Genomic DNA, 22,703 nt, shown 5'->3' on the forward strand with positions numbered 1-22,703 from the left:
TGTTTCACAAAACTCATAACTAAACTGTTACAAAGTACACTAACACCCATAAACTACCTATTAACCCCTAAACCATCGCCCTCCTGCATCGCAAACAATATTTAAAACGTATTAACCCTTAATCTGCTGCCGCCCTCATCACAACTATTAAATAAACCTAATAACTCCTAATCTGTCGCCCACCCACATCGCCAACACTATTTGCATATATTAACCCCTAATCCGCCGCTACCCAACATCGCCGCCACTATAATAAAGTTATAACCCCCTAAACCTCCGGCCTCCCACATCTCCACCACTAAATAAACCTATTAACCCCTAAACCTCCAGCCTCCCACATCGCCGCCACTAAATAAACCTATTAACCCCTAAACCGCCGACACCCCCCCTATCGCAAAACACTAAATAAAACTTTTAACAACTAAACCTAACGCCCCCCTAACTTTAAATTAAAATTACAACATAACTATATTTAAATAAATAAAAACCTACCTATCTAATAAAAATAAACCTAACGTTAAACTATAACTTAACCTAACTATTCTAATAAAATAAAAAATACTACCAATTAAAAAATCCAAATTACAAATTTTAAAAACCTAGCACTACGAAAAAAATAAAAAAATCTAAAATTACTAAAAATAATAAACACTAAATTACGAAAAATAAAAAACACTAATCTTACAAAAATAATAAACGAAATTATCAAACATAAAAACAATTACACCTAATCTAATAGCCCTATAAAAATAAAAAAGCCCCCCAAAATAAAAACACCCCCTAGCCTACAATAAACTACCAATAGCCCTTAAATGGCCTTTTGTAGGGCATTGCCCTAAGTTAACAGCTCATTTACTTGTAAAAAACCCCCCACAAAGTTCCCCCAACAGCGGAGCCATCCTGGAAGCCATCCCATCCTGCGCGGAGCATCCTCTTCATACGGTCACCGCCGTACACTGAAGCTGAATGCAAGGTAGCTGTTTCAAAATGGCGTACCTTGCATTCCTATTGGCCTTTGATTCTACAAATTCAAATCAGCCAATAGGATGAGAGCTACTGAAATCCTAGTGGCCGTTCAAATCAAGTTTTTTATTTTGGGGGTTTGGTTGGGTGGTGGGTTTTACTGTTGGGGGGACTTTGTATTTTTTTACAGGTAAAAGAGCTGTTAACTTAGGGCAATGCCCTATAAAAGGCCCTTTTAAGGGCTATTGGTAGTTTATTGTAGGCTAGGGGGTGTTTTCATTTGGGGGGGCTTTTTTATAGGGCTATTAGATTAGGTGTAATTGTTTTTATTTTTGATAATTTTGTTTATTATTTTTTGTAAGCTTAGTGTTTTTTATTTTTTGTAATTTAATGTTTATTATTTTTTGTCAGTTTAGTTTTTTAATTTTTTTTCTTAGTGTTAGGTTTTTTAAATTTGTAATTTAGATTTTTTTTAATTGGTAGTATTTTTTTTATTTTATTAGAATAGTTATGTTAGGTTAATTATATTTCACAGGTAAGTTTTTATTTATAGATATAGTGTAATTTTAATTTAAAGTTAGGGGGGTGTTAGGTTTAGGGGTTAATACTTTAATTTAGTGTTTTGCAATGTGGGGGCCCCAGCGGTTTAGGGGTTAATAGGTTTAATTAGTGGCAGAGATGTGGGAGGCCGGAGGTTTAGGGGTTAATAACTTTGTTATAGTGGCGGTGATATGAGAGGCCGGAGGTTTAGGGGTTAATAACTTTTTAATAGTGTCGGCGATGTCGGGAGCAGCGGATTAGGGGTTAATAGCTTTTATTAGTGTTGGCGATGTCGGGCATCTGTAGAATAGGGGTTAATAACTTTATTATAGTGTTGGCAATGTCGGGGAGCGGTGGAATAGGGGTTATTAACTTTATTATAGTGTCGGGGAGAGGCGGAATAGGGGTTAATAACTTGTATTCATTTCGGCGATATTGGGACGACAGATTAGGGGTGTTTAGAAGTGGGGTTTATGTTAGGGTGTTAGGTTTAAACGTAACTTTTTTTTCCCCATAGACATCAATAAGGTTGTGTTACAGAGATTTTTCATTACGCACTTCAGGTGTTAGGTTTTTTCTAACACTCTCTCCCCATTGATGTCTATGGGGAAAGCGTGCACGAGCACATCAAAGCAACCCTTGGATTTTTTTGCGGTATGGAGCTCATTGCCACCATATCGCACGCACAAGGAGGCTTTTCAGTAACTCGTAATGGCAGCGTTATGGAGAGTGAAATAACCCAACAATTTTTGGCTTTAGTTTTGCACCGTTTAGCGCAAAACTCGTAATCTAGGTTATGTGATTGCATGTATTTGTATGTATATGTGTGTGTGTGTGTACGTGTCTATGTGTATGTATGTCTGAGTGCACGTATGTATATGTCTGAGTGTAAGGGATCAATTTATCAATTTCCGGGAATAAGCTGTTGGCATTTAACATTGCACAAGCATTTCTAGTGAAATGCTTGTGCAATGCCGCCCACTGTACATCCGCGGCCAATCGGCTGCTAGCAGGGGGTGTCAATCATCCCGATTGTATCGGACAGGATGATTACAGTCCAGAAAGCAGCATCCGCTGTTTGTAAAATCTACCTCAAGTATGTATGTGGGTTCATGTATCTCTCATGTATGTGTGTGTATGTATTTTTATATATATGTATGTTTGCATGTAAGTATGTATGTGAGTGCATGTAAGTGTCTGTGTGTAACAGTGTATATATGTATGTATGTGAGTGCATGCATGTGTGTGCACATGTGTATGTATGTAAGTATGCACATGTGTGTGAGTGCATGTATGTGTCTGTGTGTAAGTATGTATACGTGCATATGTATGTAAGTGTATGTATGTGTCTGTGTGTAAGTATGTATGTATACGTGTGTATGTATGTAAGTTTATGTAAGTATGTATGTATACGTGTGTATGTACAGTATGTAAGTGTATGTATGTGTCTGTGTGTATTCCAAAAAAAGTTGGGACAGTATGGAACATGCAAAAAAAGAAACAAAAAGTAATTTGAAAATTCAATTCACCCGTTACTATATTGAAAACACATTATTTGACGTTTTACTTTGTGAATGTAATGTATTTTTTAAAATATACACCCATTTCAAATCTGATGACTGCAACACACACCAAAAAAGTAGGGACAGTTGACTGTTTACCACTGTGCAACATCACCTTTTCTTTTAATAACACTTATTAAGCGTTTGGGCACTAAAAACACCAGGTGGATAAGTTTAACAAGCAGAATTTACTCCCATTCATCCATTATGTAAGTCTTCAGATGTGCAACTGTACGGGGCATTCATTGCCTTATTTTTTGCTTCATAATACGCCATACATTCTCAATCGGAGACAGGTCAGGACTGCAGGCAGGCCAGCCATGCTAGCACCCGTACTCTCTGCTTATGCAACTATGCGCTTGTAATCCGGGCAGAATGTGGTTTGGCGTTGTCCTGCTGGATAATGTAGGGACGTCCCTGTAAAAGACGACATTTGGATGGCAGCATATGTTGCTCTAAAATGTATAGAAATCTTTCTGCATTAATGGTGCCCTCAAAGATGTGCAAGATACCCATGCCATAGGCACTGACACACACCCATACCATGAGAGACGCTGCCTTTTGGACCTGATGTTGATAACAGCTTGGATGATCCTTTTCATCTTTGGCCCTGAGAGCACGACAATTGTTTTTTCCAAGAACTATTTGAAATGTTGACTTGTCGGACCACAAAATACGATTCCACTGTGCTACTGTCCATTCTAGATAAGACTGAGCCCAGAGAAGTCGGCAGTGCTTCTGGTCAGTGATGTATGGCTTCTGCTTTGCATAGTAAAACCTTAACTTACATCTGTAGATGCAGCGGCAAATAGTGTTGACTGTCAAAGGTTTACCTAAGTATTCCCGAGCCCATGTCAGGATTTCCATTACAGACTCACAACGGTTTTTGAGACAGTGACATCTGAGGGATCGGAGATCACAAGCATTCAGAAGTGTTTTTTTCCAGCCATGCCCTTTACACACAGAGATTTTACCGGATTCCTTGAATCTTTTAAATATATTGTGCACTGTAGAAGGTGAAATGCCCAAAATCCTACTGATTTTTCTTGGGGAAAGTTGTTCTCAAAGTGTTGGATTATTCAGTGACGCATCATTTGGTGAGCCTCAACACATACTTGCTCTTGAAGGGCTAGGCCTTTTTTGGAGGCTGCTTATATACAATTATTACACGATTGCCTCACCTGTTTCACATCACCTTCTTTTTTAAACTTGTCACATTGCTATTAGTTCTAAAAAAAATTGGAACGTGTTGCAGCGGATAAAGGAGGAGGGGTAGTAGTTATGGAAATAGACTTATAAGAGATACCTCTACATATACATAATTAAAGCTAGATCCTACTAGAGCTGATTTAATTATATTAAGGAGGAATATAGTGAAGGCAAAAGAAAAAGGCATCTTCAGTGAAAAGGAATTAAAATTTATAGACCCCAATTTCCCACGAATACCGATTTTCTATTTCCTACCAAAAATCCACAGAAACTTAAACAACCCACCAGGCTGTCCAGTTATATCAGAAATTAACTCAATCACTGCTAACTTATCACAGTATGTAGACAGACCTCTGCAGAAATATGTAAATAATCTACCATCATATTTAAAAGATTCCACATAAGTCTTACAGTTTTTAGATACAATACAAATAGAGGGAGACGTGATGTTGGTAACATGTGATGTCACTTCACAGTATACTAACATAGAACACACAATGAGCATTGAGGCATTGGAGACAGTGACCCAGAGATGGATAAAGAACAGATGGAATTTATTCTACAAAGTTTTAAATTCATCTTAAAGAACAATGTGTTCTCTTTCAATGGAAAATGTTTGTGCAGATAAAATGGATAGCTATGGGTAGTATATTCGCACCAAGCTACGCTAACCGTTTTATGGCAAAATGGGAGAAAGATTTCCTTAATTCATGTAGCTTGGTGGGGAATCTAGCACTTTACAAGAGATATATAGATGATATCTTAATTATACGGAAAGGTAATGAAAATACCGTAAATTATTTATGTCTAGAAATGAATAGAAAACGAGAAAGGCCTAACTTTTACCTATAAATTTGATTTAAAAAAAGTAAGTCCTAGATCTAGACATTGAAGTAACTAATAAGTTTTACGCACAAAATTATTTTTTAAACAGTGGATGCTAACAACTTTATCCACTCGGAGAGTTGCCATTTAAATAAATAGAAACTGAACATCACCAAAGCACAATTTCTAAGGGTGAGAAAAAAATTATCCAGATTAATAGACTGAGTAACAAGCCAAGATCCTACGCAAGACATTTTCAGATAGGGGTTATAACAAAAAGAACATAGAGGAAGCAAACAGAGAGGTGAAAAGGATGGATAGAGAGGTTCTGCTAAAATATAAAAATAAGGAAAACATCAAAGACGTGCATATTGATTCTAATACAAACACAAATATAAAGGTACTTTTCATCACTAATTACAATGGACAATATAGGAAGGTTGAAAAGAATCATTAAAAACCATTGGCATATAGTCATAGAGGATCCCATTTTAGGTGATAAATTGATTTAAATCTGAAGAACATACTAGCACCAAGTGAATTTAATGGAAGGGGAATCAAAAACACTCAGTTGGACTTATTAGGTAGAGAAGTACAGGGTTTATTTCCATGCTTTTGCTGTAGATCTTGCCACTACAGCACCAAGAAAAAAACTGTTTACATTAAGCCAAACAGGGGAGATATTTAATATAAAAGATATTATTAGATGTAGAGATAGATAATTCCTCTATCTAATACAGTTAAGTTGTAAAATACAGTACCTAGGTAAGACCACTAGGACACTAAGGAAAAGAATTGGGGAACACCTCTGCATTATAGAGAAAGGAAATAAGAACATGCATCTATATAAGGACTTTAGTGAAGTACACCAGTAAATGCAGTAGATTTGCATAATTAACAAATACATGATAAAAAGACAATACAATAGCACTTAGTCTGAACTTCAAATGAGTATTAGATTTTTTTTTCAGACAGATTTCAAAGTTATATCTATTCCACTCCTCCTGTATTATGTGATAGCCATCAGCCAATCACAAATACATATACATATATATTCTGTGAATTCTTGCACATGCTCAGTAGGAGCTGGTGACTCAAAAAGTGTAAATATAAAAAGGCTGTGGCCTCTATTTAACAAAGTCTGGCGGACCTTGCTGAATGCGGAGAGCAATACGCTCTCCGTATTCAGCATTGCACCAGCAGCTCACAAGAGCTGCTGGTGCAACGCCGCCCCCTGCAGACTCGCGGCCAATAGGCCGCCAGCAGGGAGGTGTCAATCAACCCGATTGTACTCGATCAGGTTGATTTCCGGCGATGTATGTCCGACTGCTCAGAGCAGGTGGACAGGTTATGGAGCAGCGGTCTTTGTGACCGCTGCTTCATAACTGCTGTTTCTGGTGAGTCTGAAGACTCGCCAGAAACACGGGCCATCAAGCTCCTTTCAGAGCTTGATAGATAGGCCCCCTTGCATTTTGTTAATGGAAGTAAATTGGAAAGTTGTTTACAATTGCTGCGCAATCTGAACTATGCAACGTTAATTTTGACTTGTGTCCTTTTAAAGATTTTTCTTTTTGGAAGATTGCCAAGGTAAAACCAGAATGGAAAGGAGTTAACTTTGAAAACAAACTATTGAAAAAATAAGCAGAACTCATTTATAAAATTAGAACGGGGGGTGGAGCCAACTGCCAAGCAGACTAGTCGCACTGGAAAGGAGCTCCACATATTTTACTGCCTAAAACTGTAATTTCTGCAGGCAACTGATCTAAAATGAGCTAAAAGTTAGCCCAGAGGTGGTGGGCAATAGTATACTGAAGCCTTGGAAGCTAGTCTGAGCTGCAAGAAGAAATAGGAGGCGATGTGCCTAGATTGAGGCCTCTTTTCACGCTGCCATTACCCTTCCTTTTGTTTTACTGGGGTTGAGAGTCAGTGATTCCGCTGCAAAGCAGAGTACATCCTAGCTATTCTACCCTATTCGATCATGGAGGAGGACTACCAAATGCAGGTTCAAGAGCTCCTTATACATCTAAGCATGCAAATGCAAGATAACTTTGCCGCACTCACACAGGTACTGAGGGACTCATGTGCCCAAGGCGTTCACAGTATATCTAAGATGGCAGAGAGAGGAGATTTTGTTTTGCAGTATCCGGAGACATTGAACATCACAAGTTCCGCTTACCCCTCACTGGATGTCAATCAGAGCTGTATACTGCAAAGTGGCAAGATCGAAGCACCGCTGCAATCTCCTTTACCTGACTGGGAATCTGAAACTCCCTTTGCAGACACTGGATATGGCAAGTCACAGAGTAGCCCTCACATCATATTCTTCCTAGCCGGATCTCGGGAAGGGGCGGCCGACCTCCTGACTTACGGCGATGAGGCTACCTTTACAGAGAGCAGGGGCATTCAGTCTCTAGAGATGTGGAGAGGTAGCTCCCGGCAAAATTCAGCAGAAGAGGAGAGACAATGGACTATAGGATGTGAGTCGCATGTTTGTCCTAACCCAGTGACTTGCGGTAACTCTAGCAGACAGTACTTACATGCTCAGGGGTGGTGTCTTCCCCGCTGGATTCAGAACTTATCTCAGCTAGGTAGTTGGCTGATTACGACCCAGTTTGTCACTTCTGGCGTGGGTTGAGCAGTATCTAGCTCCGGGTCTTCCTATGGCATATAGCCGGGATAGCATTTTAGTGTCTTGTAAAGTCACTGTACCTAACCCTAGTTCTTGTTTGCGTTGCTGTGCACCTGTCCTCAAGATACTTTAATCATTAGAAACAGTCATGTTCTTGCAGTTTAGATATTACATTATATAGATTAGCATTTTGGGTCATGTTGGATTTTCATTATATATATATTTTAACTGTATTTGGTGCTTGGTCCTGCTCTGCGTCTCCCCCAGCCGGCGGGGTGGATGGGGATATGGGCTAGCACCTTATAATATCATCTTATGGTTCAACTGACTGTGTCATGATGCTTAAATACTTAATATGTTGCCAGCAGGTTTTCATCTTGCTCTGACAAATGGTAGGTCAAACGATAGAGAATATGTTTGAGGAAATTTGCTATTTGATGTTTTTTGTATTGCTCTCTATTCATGTTCCCAGATTTTTATTTACCTTTATATGTATTAGATATTCTGAGTATTTTTTTTCCTTAAGGTACTGATAATAGGCTTGGCCTGGTTGCATTAGCTAAAGTAGTAAGTTTCATTGTAAAATTTCTATATTATACGAAGGTATAATAAGTCCTGCTCCAATTTAAACCCCTCCCCCCCACCTTCTCACCTACCTTCCTTTTTTTTTTTAAGGATAAGCGGTATTTACCCGCTGTACTACCTTATAAGTGTCAATATTATAATCATATGCTAGGGCCCACAATTGGACCCATCCTGTTATATATATTTTCATATACCTATATCATTGTCTACTACTACTTTAAATCTCCTTTCTATGAAATATTAGATTGCCTGAGGTACACATACGGAGAATTTGTATTAGAAAATGGAGGTTTTAGTTACTCATGTTCATCATATTCACAGATATGTATATATCCCAGTCCACTTTTAATTTATTTAATGTGGTTGGTGTAAGATGTTTATATTTGTGCCTTTTTTTTTTCTTTCTCTTTTTTTCTATGTGATTGAACACATTATTTGTATTGTTTTTGCTTCAAACCTCAATAAAAGAATTTAAAATAAAAAATTAGAACACTCTATCCATATAGCCTAAACTCTAACTTAGACATAATCCCCTTTATGTACGACTAACATTAACTTCAATTGAGTAACTTTCTAATATATTTTTTACTATATCATGTGAAATTGTATGATAATATTGTATGAAAAAAATGAGCCTTATGATAAATATGCAATAAGGGTACATGGGCCAATATATATCTGTGAAATGAACAAGTGAGTATAAACACAGAGCGCTAAAGTACCCTTTAAACAAGTAAATATAGAGTAACAAAATCACAGGTATGGGACTATATCAAAATATTACAAATACTAAGACTGTACTAAGACTAATACTGTAAAATCAGGTTAAAAAAATACATATAGTATCTCTATATACTTTCTTCCAGGGAATATAGACCGAAGCATTCACTAGGATCCTATATGCTGGATCAAGTTCATATAAAAGATAAACCGCCTTTTTCTGATTTCAGGTCTTAGATGCTGCTTTCAAAAAAAGAGGTTTCCACTCGACTATCTGTACAAAACTTATAGCGAAAGAGGGAGAGAGCGCAAAAAACACAACGTGCATCTAAGTGCAGATTAAAAAACAATTTAATATAGAGGCCCCTACTGATAAAAAGCTACTCACAAGATTAAAATCAAACAACAGCATAACAGTATGTGACTGTCAACACAGCATATGAGGCAAAGCAAACCGTGGAGTTGTCTGCAAGCAGGAGCGTCTGGAATCAGCTGTCTCCCTGTTCCTTTCTATCTATGGCAAGTCTTTATGCAATAATAAGTCTTTGTTAGACAAAATATCTCTTCCGTCAGTCCACAGTTTGGAGCCCGGTATTAGTTATTGTGTAATGTCCGTTAACTGTGAGCAGTGACACACAACAATTTTCACTAGAAGCGTCTCTCAGCTTTCTCCTTCCCTGCACGGATGTTGGTTACATAAGCCTCCCAGGGACAAGAAGAAAAAACAACACTCGATATACGTTTAGTTCCCGTACTTAGGAACGTTTTTAAGAGTGAATATGTGGACCGTTTGATGCCTTTTATGCATCCAATTAGGTCCCACCTCCACAACAGGTGTATCCAATGGAATCTTATATGAAAAGATTCCAAAGAGTTCCTTCCTGCTTGCAGACAACTCCACGGTTTGCTTTGCCTCATATGCTGTTTGATTTTAATCTTGTGAGTAGCTTCTTATCAGTAGGGGCCTCTATATTAAATTGTTTTTTAATCTGCACTTAGATGCACTTTGTGTTTTTTGCGGTCTCTCGTTATATCTGTGAAATGAACCCATATTGAACATAAAAGATCGTACAGAAGAGCCCTATGTAATATATACGTTTTATATTTTGTTTTTAATTTTCATTTCTGTTTTTACTAATTTTAAGATAAGGACTTGTCACGCATATATTGTTTCCCTAATTACATGTTAATATTATTCCATATCTGTAAATCATAGATAGGCAGTAAGACATTGATAAAACCTTATAAGAGACTTAGAGAAAAATATATACAACCTTAAGAGATGTGATTTTAAATTAGAAGAAACCAATAGGAAAAGACTTCAGGGTTTATGAGGCAATCAGCAGGGGCGCCACCATATCTTGAGAAAGCCCTTGAGAGGTGAAACGCGTTGATTTGGAGGAGCTTTTGTATGGGATGTGGCTCCACCAAACAGGAAATACACGTAGGGAGAAGGGAGACAGTGAGACAGAATACACACCACTGCAAAGCCCCACGGTGCAGGTCACAGTGACATCTAACGGAGAGTCCGAGTCCGTTCAGGTAAGCACATTGTTTTGTTTTGTTTCAACAAGCTTGTGGATAACTTACTCTTCTAGACATTTTAAACATTTTTAGCTTTAAAAGGGACAGTCTATGCCAGAATTCTTATTGTTTAAAAAGACAGATAATCCCTTTATTACCCATTCCCCAGTTTTGCATGAGCAACACTGTTACATTAATATTCTTTTTACCTCTGTGATTACCTTGTATCTAAGCCTCTGCAGACTAACTTCTTATCTCAGTTCTGACAGATATGCATTTTAGCCAATCAGTGCTGACGCCTAGGTAACTCCACGTGTGTGAGCACAATGTTATCTATATGACACACATGAACTAACGCCCTCTAGTTGTGAAAAACTGTCAAAATGCCCTGAGATAAGAAGCCATCTTCAAGGGATTAGAAATTAGCATATGAGCCTACCTAGGTTGAACTTTTAACCAAGAATACCAAGAGAACAAAGCAAACATGATGCTAAAAGTAAATTGGAAAATTGTTTAAAATTGCATGCCCTATCTGAATCATGAAAGTTTAATTTGGACTAGACTGTCCCTTTAAAGTCTGCAGCATGAACTTATGAAACCATGAATATAACTTGGTACCTTGTTTGCATTTAGCATTTTATTTTTGTTTGGACGTCCAATCCAGTTATTAAAAGAAATGTTAACGATCTGAGTCATTCTTTATTTCGTGATTAAATCTTTATTTTTTAACACATCATTTGTTAAAGTCCCGTATATGTGGGAATTACAGCCTACACATACTATCACCAGTAAAATTATTTATTATTTTTTGTATACTTTAAATATTTTTTATATACTTCAAATATTTATACATATACTTTATTTTATAGTTATATATATACAGTATATATATATATATATATATATATATATATATATATATCACATATTATTGCACCTTATATATCACCCAATTTCCACAATTTACACCCCAGCATTTCTTTTTGTATTAAAGGGATGGTAAGGTCAGAAATTTTCTCATCATTACTTAAAAATTCATCGTATATATAAAATATGTCTAAATACCTCACGCTGCGCTTTCTTGCTGGTTCAGCAGCTATCTCGTTAAAATATTCAAATTTCCAAACCCACCTGTGAGGCTAATTTGCATTAGCCAATCACGGTGGGCAACCTGTGTTCTGCATTTGCTTTGGTTCCGGGTATGTTCTGTGAAGCCAACGCATGTGCTGTGGATTCCATATATTTAACGCATGTGCATTATAATTATTAGGATATCGCCTACATAAGCATTGTCATGGTCATGTGACCAAAGTCATTCCATTCGATTGATGCGTTTCATCATCTCAGGCTATCCACAGAATCCTGGTAAAGGAATCTCCCTTAGTGAAACAAGCATTTAATTTTGTTGTATATAAATCCAAAAGGTACAGCATGCAACAATCACCCCTTGGAAAACGAGCACTTTTCGATTTATTTATCAATTTATAATATAATTCTCTATATACGTTTACATTTTTGTTTTGTTTTAAATAAAAAAAATTAAAATGATAATTGTAATACCTTACAGTTACTGAAAAATGTATGTGATATATTAAATATAAATTACTTCAACTGATATCCTATCATATTCAACTTATTTGATAAAAATCGTTTTAAAAAATCATCTATCAACAAACACAAAGACATAATTACATAGAGATCAATAGACATAGAAAAAAAAAATTAGATTTGCACAAGCGTTTAGATCCGAGGAAGACAGGGCAAAAATCTTCAGAATTAATTTTGCGCATGCGTGAGAACAGGGAGAACAATGCGCAGGCGTCAAAATATTTAAATCACAGACGATAATTTAAGCGCAAAGGATTGCATTCAAGATCGCCCTTTATAGTGGGACGGTTAATGTGACGTCACTGTTGATAATAAAATTTATATTTATACATTTCTCACAGCTTCGTTTTCAATGAACGGTAAGTGCAATGTATGACAATTACTAACGCCTAGATTTGGAGTTCTGTGTTAGGGTTAAAAAGCAGCGTTAAGGGGTCCTAACGCTGCTTTTTAATGCCCGCTGGTATTACGAGTTAGGCAGGAAAGGGTCTACCGCTCACTTTCTTTCCGCGACTCGAAGCTACCGCAAATCCCCTTACGTCAATTGCGTATTCTATCTTTTCTATGAGATATGCCTAACGCTGGTATTACGAGTCTTGGAAGAAGTGAGCGGTACAGCCTCTACCGCCAAGACTCCAACCGCAAACAAAAGTCAGTAGTTAAGAGTTTTATGGGCTAACGCCGGAACATAAAGCTCTTAACTACTGTGCTATAAAGTACACTAACACCCATAAACTACCTATGAACCCCTAAACCGCGGTCTCCCCACATCGCAAACCCTATAATACATTTTTTTAACCCCTAACCTTCCGACCGTACATCGCCGCCACCTACATTATCCCTATGAACCCCTAATCTTCTGCCCCTAACATTGCCGACACCTATATTTATTACCCCCTAATCTGCCCCCCCCAACGTCGCCGCCACCTACCTACACTTATTAACCCCTAATCTGTCGACCAGACATCGCCGCCACTATAATAAATGTATTAACCCCTAAACCACCGCTCTCCCGCCTCGCAAACACTATAATAAATTTTATTAACCCCTAATCTGCCCTCCCTAACATCGCCGCCACCTACCTACAATTATTAACCCCTAATCTCCTGCCCCCAACGTCGCCACTGCTATAATAAAGTTATTAACCCCTAAACCTAAGTCTAACTCCAACACCCCTTAGTTAAATATAATTTAAATAAAACGAAATAAATTTACTATAATTAAATAAATTATTCTTATTTAAAACTAAATACTTACCTATAAAATAAACCCTAATATAGCTACAATAAAACTAATAGTTACATTGTAGCTATTTTAGGATTTATATTTATTTTACAGGCAACTTTGTATTTATTTTAACTAGGTAGAATAGCTATTAAATAGTTATTAACTATTTAATAGCTACCTAGTTAAAATAATTACAAAATTACCTGTAAAATAAATCCTAACCTAAGTTACAAATACACCTAACACTACACAATCAATAAATTAATTAAATAAATTAACTACAATTATCTAAACTAAAATACAATTAAATAAACTAAACTATAATACAAAAAACAAACAAACACTAAATTACAGAAACATTTTTTACAAGAAGTTTAAACTAATTACACCTAATCTAAGCCCCCTAATAAAATAAAAAAATATTAAAATAAAATGCCCTACCCTATCCTAAATTACAAAGTAATCAGCTCTTTTACCAGCCCTTAAAAGGGCTTTTTGAGGGACATTGCCCCAAAGTAATCAGCTCTTTTACCTGTAAATAAAATTACAATACCCCCCCAACATTACAACCCACCACCCACATACCCCTACTCTAAAACCCACCCAAACCCCCCTTAAAAAAAACTAACACTAACCCCCTGATCTCCCTACCTTGAGTCGTCTTCACTCAGCCGAGCCGATTGGAACAGCCAATAGAATGCGAGGTTAATCCGATTGGCTGATTGGATCAACCAATCGGATTGAACTTCAATCAGAATTTTCCTATCTTAATTCGGATTGGCTGATAGAATCCTATCAGCCAATCGGAATTCGAGGGACGCCATCTTGGATGACGTCATTTAAAGGAACCGTCATTCATCGGGAAGTCGTCGGCAAGGATGGATGTTCCGCCTCAGAGGTCATCAGGATGCTGCCGCTCCGCTCTGGATGGATGAAGATAGAAGATTCCGCTTGGATGAAGACTTCAATCGGATGGAAGACCTCTTCTGCCCCGCTTGGATGAAGAATTCGGCTTGGCTGAGTGAAGACGACTCAAGGTAGGGAGATCTTCAGGGGGTTAGTGTTAGGTTTTTTTAAGGGGGGGTTGGGTGGGTTTTAGAGTAGGGGTATGTGGGTGGTGGGTTGTAATGTTGGAGGGTATTGTATTTTTATTTACAGGTAAAAGAGCTGATTACTTTGGGGCAATGCCCCGCAAAAAGCCCTTTTAAGGGCTGGTAAAAGAGCTGATTACTTTGTAATTTAGGATAGGGTAGGGCATTTTATTATTTTGGGGGGCTTTTTTATTTTATTAGGGGGCTTAGATTAGGTGTAATTAGTTTAAACTTCTTGTAATTTTTTTCTGTAATTTAGTGTTTTTTTTTTTTGTATTATAGTTTAGTTTATTTAATTGTATTTTAGTTTAGCTAATTGTAGGTAATTAATTTAATTAATTTATTGATAGTGTAGTGTTAGGTGTATTTGTAACTTAGGTTAGGATTTATTTTACAGGTAATTTTGTAATTATTTTAACTAGGTAGCTATTAAATAGTTAATAACAATTTAATAGCTATTCTACCTAGTTAAAATAAATACAAAGTTGCCTGTAAAATAAATATAAATCCTAAAATAGCTACAATGTAACTATTAGTTATATTTTAGCTATATTAGGGTTTATTTTATAGGTAAGTATTTAGTTTTATATAGGAATAATTTATTTAATTATAGTAAATTTATTTTGTTTTATTTAAATTATATTTAACTTAGGGGGATGTAAGGGTTACGGGTTAATAAATTTATTATAGTAGCAGCGACGTTGGGGGCGGGAGATTGGGGGTCAATAATTGTAGGTAGGTGGCGGCGATGTTAGGGAGGGCAGATTAGGGGTTAATAAAATTTATTATAGTTTTTTCGAGGCGGGAGTGCGGCGGTTTAGGGGTTAATACATTTATTATAGTGGCAGCGATGTCCGGTCGGCAGATTAGGGGTTAATAAGTGTAGGTAGGTGGCGGCGACGTTAGGGGGGGCAGATTAGGGGTTAATAAATATAATATAGGTGTTGGCGATGTTAGGGACAGCAGATTAGGGGTTCATAGCTATATTGTAGGTTGCGGCGGTGTCCAGAGCGGCAGATTAGGGGTTAATAATATAATGTAGGTGTCAGCGATAGCGGCAGACTAGAGGTTAATAAGTGTAAGGTTAGGGGTGTTTAGACTCGGGGTTCATGTTAGGTGTAGACTTAGAGAGTGTTTCCCCATAGGAAACAATGGGGCTGCGTTAAGAGCTGAACGCTGCTTTTTTGCAGGTGTTAGGTTTTTTTTCAGCCAGCTCAGCCCCATTGTTTCCTATGGGGATATCGTGCACAAGCACGTTTTTCCAGCTTACCGCTACCGTAAGCAACGCTGGTATTGAGGGTTGAAGTGGAGCTAAATTTGGCTCAACGTTCACTTTTCTGAGGCTAACGCAGCCATTCAGACAACTCGTAATACCAGCGTTGTTTAAAGGGTGCGCTGGAAAAAAGGCTTGTTAGCACCACGGGTCTTTACCGACAAAACTCCAAATCTAGGCGAAAGTTTGATCTATTGGATATAAAAAAAAAAAAAATATTTTGAACAAACTTTACCAATCCTTTAAGGTTTTTCACTTGCCTTCAGGAACCTTAGTAAGAGGGGGTTCCCTTAATACCTGGCAGTGGGTCAAGGGGTAGCGCCAAGAGTCACACATCAGATTGCTAAATTGTCCCTGTCCCAACTTTTTGCAGTCTTCAGATTTGAAATGAGTGTATATTTTCAAAAATACATTAAATTCACAAAGTAAAACATCAAATAATGTGTTTTCAATATAGTACTGGGTGAATTTATGTATATGTGTGTGCATGTAAGTGTATGTATGTGTCTGTGTGGGCATGTAAGTGTATGTATGTGTCTGTGTGTGCATGTAAGTGTATGTATGTGTCTGTGTGTGCATGTATGTATGAGTGCATGTATGTGTCTGTATGTATGTGTGGGTGTGTATGTTTTTATGTATGTGAGTGTGTTTGTGTGTATGTATGTGTCTGTATATATGTATGTATCTGAGTGCATGTATGTGTCTATGTGTATGTATATATGTAAATGAGTGGGTATGTGTGTGAGTGCATGTATGTGTCTATGTGTGCGTGCATGTACAACTATGCCCTCAGTGTACAGTAGAATTATGCCCTCAGTGTACAGTAGAACTATGCTCTCAGTGTATACTACCAGTATGCCCTCAATGTACAGTACAAACATGTCCTCAGTGTACAGTACAAGCATACCCTCAGTGTACAGTACAAGCATACCCTCAGTGTACCTGCATGCCCTCAGTGTACAGTACAAGCATACCCTCAGGGTACCTGCATGCCCTCAGTGTACAGTAAAAACATGCCCTCAGTGTACCTGCATGCCCTCAGTGTACAGTAAAAACATACCCTGTGTACAGTAAAAGCATACCCTCAGTGTACCTGCATACCCTCAGTGTACAGTACAAGCATACCCTCAGTGTACAGTACAAGCATACCCTCAGTGTACAGTACACGCATACCCTCAGTGTACCTGCATGCCCTCAGTGTACAGTAAAAACATACCCTCAGTGTACCTGCATGCCCTCAGTGTACAGTAAAAACATGCCCTCAGTGTACAGTAAAAACATACCCTCAGTGTACAGTAAAAGCATACCCTCAGTGTACCTGCATGCCCTCAGTGTACAGTAAAAGCATACCCTCAGTGTACCTGCATACCCTCAGTGTACAGTAAAAGCATACCCTCAGTGTACCTGCATACCCTCAGTGTACAGTACAAGCATACCCTCAGTATACAAGAATAATACCATTACACTTCTCCTCCCCAAACAAGCCGTGTCCCTTTTTTCAAGTCTTCTCTTTGTTATTTGGGGGATTTCCTGCCGCCTCCCTCCATCTGCATTTGTTTAGGACTCTTTTCCTCCCCCCTCCTCCATCCCCCAATCCCCATCCTGCCCCACAGGCACTAATTCATTAAGAAGTTGCTGAAGTAAATGTGTAACTATATAACCCCCAGTAATTTCATGTTGTGCTCGAAAAGCTCATATACACTCAGTTAGCTCCCCCTCCTTAGGTACCGCAGCCCCCAGTAATTTCATGTACTTGTTGTGCTCGAGGAGAAGCTAATAATACACTCACTTAGCCCCCTCGGTAGCGGAGAATACCGCCCCTTCCAGCGGCAGCAGCCCCCTCTCCCGGTAACAGAGACCACCGCCCCCAGTAAAAGAGACCCCCTCCCCCGGCTGCAGCCCCCTCCCCCCGGGCCGGGGAGGTGCAGGGGGAGGTACCCAGGCGGATCACTGGCTCCTGCTCTCACACACTCACATCTGCTGCAGCGGAATAACGGAACAGCCGCCATGGGGGTTGAAGGATGCACCAAATGCGTGAAATATCTGCTCTTTATCTTCAACTTCATATTCTGGGTGAGTGCGTGGTGCCCACGCGTGACGGGTACTGGTGCCCCCGGGGGTAGGATATAGGGTGGTACATGCGTCGGCAGCTTAGGGGTTAAGGCTGTGTCGCACTAACGGGAGCGGAAGGCAGGTAGTGCAGCAGATGGGGTAATGTGCTAGGGCAGACAGACCACACTTGTTACTGGGGATCAGGGTGGGTGTGGGGGCGCACTTCCTGCCCCCCCCTCTTTATACCAGGCACCACTGGCAGCCAGCAACAAGTGGGCAGCAGCATGGCACAGGGGGTTATTGTGTGTGCAGCATAACATGTACCAGACTCATACTGTGCTGTATGTGCTATGTGTGTAGTATTAGTGTATGTAACTGTTTATTATCACAGTAACATGTACCAGACTCCTACTGTACTGTATGTAACTGTTTATTATCACAGTACCATGTGTACCAGACTCATACTGTGCTGTATGTGCTATATGTGTAGTATTAGTGTATGTAACTGTTTATTATCACAGTACCATGTGTACCAGACTCATACTGTACTGTATGTGCAGTGCTATGTGTGTAGTATTAGTGTATGTAACTGTTTATTATCACAGTACCATGTGTACCAGACTCATACTGTACTGTATGTGCTATATGTGTAGTATTAGTGTATGTAACTGTTTATTATCACAGTACCATGTGTACCAGACTCATACTGTGCTATATGTGTAGTATTAGTGTATGTAACTGTTTATTATCACAGTACCATGTGTACCAGACTCATACTGTGCTATATGTGTAGTATTAGTGTATGTAACTGTTTATTATCACAGTAACGTGTTTACCAGACTAATACTGTACTGTATGTGCTATGTGTGTAGTATTAGTGTATGTAACTGTTTATTATCACAGTACCATGTGTACCAGACTCATACTGTACTGTATGTGCAGTGCTATATGTGTAGTATTAGTGTATGTAACTGTATATTATCACAGTAACATGTACCAGACTCATACTGTACTGTATGTGCAGTGCTATATGTGTAGTATTAGTGTATGTAACTGTTTATTATCACAGTAACGTGTTTACCAGACTAATACTGTACTGTATGTGCTATGGGTGTAGTATTAGTGTATGTAACTGTTTATTATCACAGTACCATGTGTACCAGACTCATACTGTACTGTATGTGCTATATGTGTAGTATTAGTGTATGTAACTGTTTATTATCACAGTAACATGTGTACCAGGCTCATACTGTACTGTATGTGCTATGTGTGTAGTATTAGTGTATGTAACTGTTTATTATCACAGTAACGTGTTTACCAGACTCATACTGTACTGTATGTGCTATATGTGTAGTATTAGTGTATGTAACTGTTTATTATCACAGTACCATGTGTACCAGACTCATACTGTACTGTATGTGCAGTGCTATGTGTGTAGTATTAGTGTATGTAACTGTTTATTATCACAGTACCATGTGTACCAGACTCATACTGTACTGTATGTGCTATATGTGTAGTATTAGTGTATGTAACTGTTTATTATCACAGTAACATGTGTACCAGGCTCATACTGTACTGTATGTGCAGTGCTATATGTGTAGTATTAGTGTATGTAACTGTTTATTATCACAGTACCATGTGTACCAGACTCATACTGTGCTGTATGTGCTATATGTGTAGTATTAGTGTATGTAACTGTTTATTATCACAGTAACATGTGTACCAGGCTCATACTGTACTGTATGTGCTATGTGTGTAGTATTAGTGTATGTAACTGTTTATTATCACAGTAACGTGTTTACCAGACTCATACTGTACTGTATGTGCTATATGTGTAGTATTAGTGTATGTAACTGTTTATTATCACAGTACCATGTGTACCAGATTCATACTGTACTGTATGTGCAGTGCTATGTGTGTAGTATTAGTGTATGTAACTGTTTATTATCACAGTACCATGTGTACCAGACTCATACTGTACTGTATGTGCTATATGTGTAGTATTAGTGTATGTAACTGTTTATTATCACAGTAACATGTGTACCAGGCTCATACTGTACTGTATGTGCAGTGCTATATGTGTAGTATTAGTGTATGTAACTGTTTATTATCACAGTAACATGTACCAGACTCATACTGTACTGTATGTGCTATATGTGTATGTAACTGTTTATTATCACAGTACCATGTGTACCAGACTCATACTGTGCTGTATGTGCTATATGTGTAGTATTAGTGTATGTAACTGTTTATTATCACAGTAACATGTACCAGACTCATACTGTACTGTATGTGCTATGTGTGTAGTATTAGTGTATGTAACTGTTTATTATCACAGTAACATGTACCAGACTCATACTGTACTGTATGTGCAGTGCTATATGTGTAGTATTAGTGTATGTAACTGTTTATTATCACAGTACCATGTGTACCAGACTCATACTGTGCTGTATGTGCTATATGTGTAGTATTAGTGTATGTAACTGTTTATTATCACAGTAACATGTGTACCAGGCTCATACTGTACTGTATGTGCTATGTGTGTAGTATTAGTGTATGTAACTGTTTATTATCACAGTAACATGTACCAGACTCATACTGTACTGTATGTGCAGTGCTATATGTGTAGTATTAGTGTATGTAACTGTTTATTATCACAGTACCATGTGTACCAGACTCATACTGTGCTGTATGTGCTATATGTGTAGTATTAGTGTATGTAACTGTTTATTATCACAGTAACATGTACCAGACTCATACTGTACTGTATGTGCTATGTGTGTAGTATTAGTGTATGTAACTGTTTATTATCACAGTACCATGTGTACCAGACTCATACTGTACTGTATGTGCTATATGTGTAGTATTAGTGTATGTAACTGTTTATTATCACAGTAACATGTGTACCAGGCTCATACTGTACTGTATGTGCTATGTGTGTAGTATTAGTGTATGTAACTGTTTATTATCACAGTAACGTGTACCAGGCTCATACTGTACTGTATGTGCTATATGTGTAGTATTAGTGTATGTAACTGTTTATTATCACAGTACCATGTGTACCAGACTCATACTGTACTGTATGTGCTATATGTGTAGTATTAGTGTATGTAACTGTTTATTATCACAGTAACATGTGTACCAGGCTCATACTGTACTGTATGTGCAGTGCTATATGTGTAGTATTAGTGTATGTAACTGTTTATTATCACAGTAACATGTACCAGACTCCTACTGTACTGTATGTGCTATATGTGTATGTAACTGTTTATTATCACAGTACCATGTGTACCAGACTCATACTGTGCTGTATGTGCTATATGTGTAGTATTAGTGTATGTAACTGTTTATTATCACAGTAACATGTACCAGACTCATACTGTACTGTATGTGCTATGTGTGTAGTATTAGTGTATGTAACTGTTTATTATCACAGTAACATGTACCAGACTCATACTGTACTGTATGTGCAGTGCTATATGTGTAGTATTAGTGTATGTAACTGTTTATTATCACAGTACCATGTGTACCAGACTCATACTGTGCTGTATGTGCTATATGTGTAGTATTAGTGTATGTAACTGTTTATTATCACAGTAACATGTACCAGACTCATACTGTACTGTATGTGCTATGTGTGTAGTATTAGTGTATGTAACGGTTTATTATTACAGAACCATGTGTACCAGACTCATACTGTACTGTATGTGCTATATGTGTAGTATTAGTGTATGTAACAGTTTATTATCGCAGTAACATGTACCAGACTCATACTGTGCTATATGTGTAGTGTTAGTGTGTGTAACTGTTTATTATTACAATACCATGTGTACCAGACTCATACTGTACTGTATTAGTGTATGTAACTGTTTATTATCACAGTACCATGTGTACCAGACAAATACTGTACTGTATGTGCTATGTGTGTAGTATTAGTGTATGTAACAGTTTATTATCACAGTAACGTGTACCAGACTCATACTGTACTGCATGTGCTATATGTGTAATATTAGTGAATGTAACAGTTTATTATTACAGTAACAAGTAACGTGTACCAGACTCGTACTGTATGGGATATGTTGTGTAATATTGCTTATGTATTAGTGTATGTAACAGTTTATTGTTACAGTAACAAGTAACGTGTGTACCAGACTAATACTACATCACTGTATGTGCTATGTTTTGTGTAATATTGCTAATAAGGTGATACAGTATTATTGTAACAGTGTATTATTGTAACTAACAACATGTGTGCTAGACTGATATTACTGTACCTAATACAGTATGACTGAGTAACATTACTGATGGGTAGATATGGTAATATACTGTTACATTCAATAATACTGTAACTAGCAACATGTGTGGTAGACTTTGGCATATGAGTAACATTGCTAATTTGGAGATACACAGTATTATGGTGTATAACAGTTTGTTATTACAGTAATTAGCAACAAGAGTAATGAGCTAGACTGATAATACATTACTTTATAAAAAAAAATAGTAAAATTGCTGATGAGGTGATACTTGTTACTGTGATAAATTAATACTACAGCAGGTTATAGAGGTGGGAGGATTATAGAGTATTATGCCTGCAGAAGATTAACATTACTGACTAAGCACCACATTAATACACAAGTATTATGTGGGACATATCATTATTGCAGTAGCTAGAACAGAATAGTATATTATTACACTAACAAATCAGGTGTATTAGAGTGGGTTATAAAGTAATAACGTTGGATTGGGGTATAGTATTTTGTACTACAAATGATTATTATGGTAGTTGGCAATGAATTAGTAACATTTGTGATATACACATAGCAGCAAGTACCACAAGCGAGTGGGTTATTATTTGTGTGCCATACTCATATTGTAGTAGATATAACATGTGTTTG

The 22,703-nt window shown here is 37.7% G+C and overlaps 1 protein-coding gene across 1 annotated transcript in view; it reads left to right on the plus strand.

The window, feature by feature from the left end:
• Positions 1-17,667: 17,667 nt before the first annotated feature.
• The window catches only part of CD81 (CD81 molecule), a 108,718-nt gene continuing 103,682 nt past the window's right edge, over positions 17,668-22,703 (plus strand). Inside the window, exon 1 of the mRNA XM_053720507.1 lies at positions 17,668-17,829. Coding sequence (XP_053576482.1) covers positions 17,764-17,829 — 66 coding nt within the window. The 5' untranslated portion in view covers positions 17,668-17,763. The remainder of the gene's footprint in view (positions 17,830-22,703) is intronic.

This window comes from Bombina bombina, chromosome 7, assembly GCF_027579735.1.
Source record: "Bombina bombina isolate aBomBom1 chromosome 7, aBomBom1.pri, whole genome shotgun sequence".
Classification (NCBI taxonomy): domain Eukaryota; kingdom Metazoa; phylum Chordata; class Amphibia; order Anura; family Bombinatoridae; genus Bombina; species Bombina bombina.